The 2,614-nt window shown below is 60.7% G+C and overlaps 1 protein-coding gene across 1 annotated transcript; it reads left to right on the top strand.

Moving 5' to 3' along the window:
* Window positions 1-1,032: 1,032 nt before the first annotated feature.
* On the top strand, window positions 1,033-2,571 carry UTS2R (urotensin 2 receptor). Its single transcript, XM_064494887.1, has one exon. It carries the CDS (start codon window positions 1,168-1,170, stop codon window positions 2,323-2,325), a length of 1,158 nt encoding a protein of 385 aa, XP_064350957.1. The 5' UTR covers window positions 1,033-1,167; the 3' UTR covers window positions 2,326-2,571.
* The last annotated feature ends 43 nt before the right edge of the window (window positions 2,572-2,614 follow it).

Below are 2,614 nucleotides of genomic sequence, written 5' to 3'. Positions count from 1 at the left end.
GCGCTCGGTGTCTGCCTTTCTGATTCCAGCAGCCCTGGTGAGGGTGGAGGGGGTTCTACCCTCGTCTCATGTGCTTCTTGGCCATTTGGAGGTCCTCTTTTGAGAATTTCCTGTTCAAATCTTGTTTGTTTTTTTCTCTTTCTTCCAAATGAGTTGTTAGCCTTTATTGATCTGTAATTCTTTCGTATATTTTGGTGGCTAGTTCTTTGTCTGAAATATGCCTCTTGACAATCTTTTCCCAGTCCATGGTTTACATTTTTTACTCAGTGTAGTTAATTTTAATTAAATCATCCTGATGGGTTTTTTAATTGCAAGTATTTCTTGCTTTTTTTTTTTTTTGAGAAATCTGCCTACCCAAGGTCATGCAGATATTCTTCTATGTTTCTTGCAGAGCTTGATTAATTAATTGACTTAACCTATTGCATGCTGGTACAGTCCACCTTGAATTGTCTTTGTGTGCAGTGTGAGGTAGGAGTCAAAGCTCACTTTTCCCGTGCGGATACAGGAAGATTGCAAGGGTTTTCCCCTCTTTACCAAACAGATTTTCCTATCTGAACTCTAAAGTCATCAGATACTACTTTGGCAGTCTGAACAGAACGTATTTTTCAAAGCACACAGGAGAAATAAATTGGGAGAAGGGACTCTGGGGTCCGCATGGCCTCCCTGCCCTTCACCGATGAGGAAGAGAGGCCTGGGGAGGGTTCCTGGTTCCATCCACTGCTGACCCCACCCCTGGGGGCTGCTGTGCTGTGCTCTGATTTTCAGAAAAGTCCAGTCAACCCAGAGGCCTTTGGACTTTCACTGAGGCTGGTGGTGGGGAGGGGACAGCTGGTCCAGGTGGTTCTCTGGGTCCCCTGGGTGACTGGGGAAACGAGGCCAAGGGGTGGAGCTCTGGACGGAGGGTCCCCCAGGGGTGTGGACAGATGGCCAGCCCCGTCCCTCTGCCGGCGTCCCCAGCCCAGTGGGAACTGTGCCCTCTCATGGGAGCGAAGGGGGTGCCTGACCCACATCTTTAATGGGCTTCCTTTCCCTCAGGACAAGCTTGTCGCCTGCAGATGCCCCTTCCCTGTCTGAAGGAGCAGCAGACTCCAGCCCCAAGCCCAGTGTAAGGTAGCAGAGACGGCACTGAGCCCGGAGCCGGCAAGCAGGGTCCCCGTGCCGGCCACCATGGGCAGCACCGTGCCCCAGACACCTGGCACCCCCAACGCCTCCCTCAACAGCTCGTGGGCCAGCCCGACGGAGCCCAGCTCCCTGGAAGACCTGGTGGCCACGGGCTGCATCGGGGTGGTGCTCTCGGCCATGGGCGTGGTGGGCGTGGCCGGCAACGTGTACACACTGGCGGTCGTGTTCCGCTTCCTGCGTGCCTCGGCCTCCATGTACGTCTACGTCGTCAACCTGGCACTGGCTGACCTGCTTTACCTGCTCAGCATCCCCTTCATCGTGGCCACCTACATCACCAAGGACTGGCACTTCGGCGACGTGGGCTGCCGCGTCCTCTTCAGCCTGGACTTCCTGACCATGCACGCCAGCATCTTCACCCTGACCCTCATGAGCAGCGAGCGCTATGCCGCCGTGGCCAGGCCGCTGGACGCCGTGCAGCGCTCCAAGGGCTACCGCAAGGTCCTGGCGCTGGGCACGTGGCTGCTGGCACTGCTGCTGGCGCTGCCCATGACGCTGGCCATCCGGCTGGTCCGCCGGGGCCACAAGAGCCTCTGCCTGCCAGCCTGGGGCCCGCGCGCCCACCGCGCCTACCTGACGCTGCTCTTCGGGACCAGCATCGTGGGGCCCGGTGTGCTCATCGGGCTGCTCTACGTGCGCCTGGCCCGGGCCTACTGGCTGTCGCAGAGGGCCTCCTTCACTGAGACGCGGCGGCTGCCCAACCCTCGGGTGCTGTACCTCATCCTGGGCATCGTGCTGCTCTTCTGGGCCTGCTTCCTGCCCTTCTGGCTGTGGCAGCTCCTGGCCCAGTACCGCGGGGCCCAGCCGCTCACGCCCCGCGCCGCCCGCATCGTCAACTACCTGACCACCTGCCTCACCTACGGCAACAGCTGCGTGAACCCCTTCCTCTACACGCTGCTCACCAAGAACTACCGCGACTACCGCCAGCGCTCGCTCCCGGGCAGGGGCATCGGGGGGCCAGCGGGCGCCCGCACCTTCCCGCGGGGCCACACCCCCTGCCAGCGCGGCTCCGGCCGCTCCCTGTCCTCCAGCAGCCAGCAAGGCACCGAGGCCATCGCGCTGTCCCAGGCAGCCCCCGGGGGGGCTCTGCGCCTGAGTGTCCAGCCTCCCCCAGAGCCCAGGTCACTCCTGCAGCACCCCACCTAGTGACTGCCCCCTTCGTCAGTCCTCTTCCAGAAAGTCCCCTGCCCTCCCCCCCGCCATGGCTCACTTCAGCTCCATCAGCCCAGCCGCCTTGCCTGTAATGCCCAGAAGTCCCCCACCCCGTCCTCTGGAAGGGTCTGTGGGAGGGTCTGCGGGAGGCTGAGGCCCAGGACCGGCTTCTGAGGACCACAGTGAGTGGGGTCTTGCCCAGCCCAGCAGATGTGAGTGCCCTGCCCGTGCCTGCCTGACCCGTGGTGGGGCACGCTGTGGCACGTGACACTGTGTAGGCACA

The sequence above is a fragment of the Camelus dromedarius genome, chromosome 16 (genome assembly GCF_036321535.1).
Source record: "Camelus dromedarius isolate mCamDro1 chromosome 16, mCamDro1.pat, whole genome shotgun sequence".
Lineage (NCBI taxonomy): Eukaryota > Metazoa > Chordata > Mammalia > Artiodactyla > Camelidae > Camelus > Camelus dromedarius.
Note: the sequence above shows the minus strand (reverse complement) of the source record. Positions and strands in the feature narration are given on the sequence as shown.

Bases quoted from the DNA above. Each gene is read 5' to 3' on its own strand.
- UTS2R (XM_064494887.1), top strand. From the start codon at position 1,168: ATGGGCAGCACCGTGCCCCAGACACCTGGCACCCCCAACGCCTCCCTC.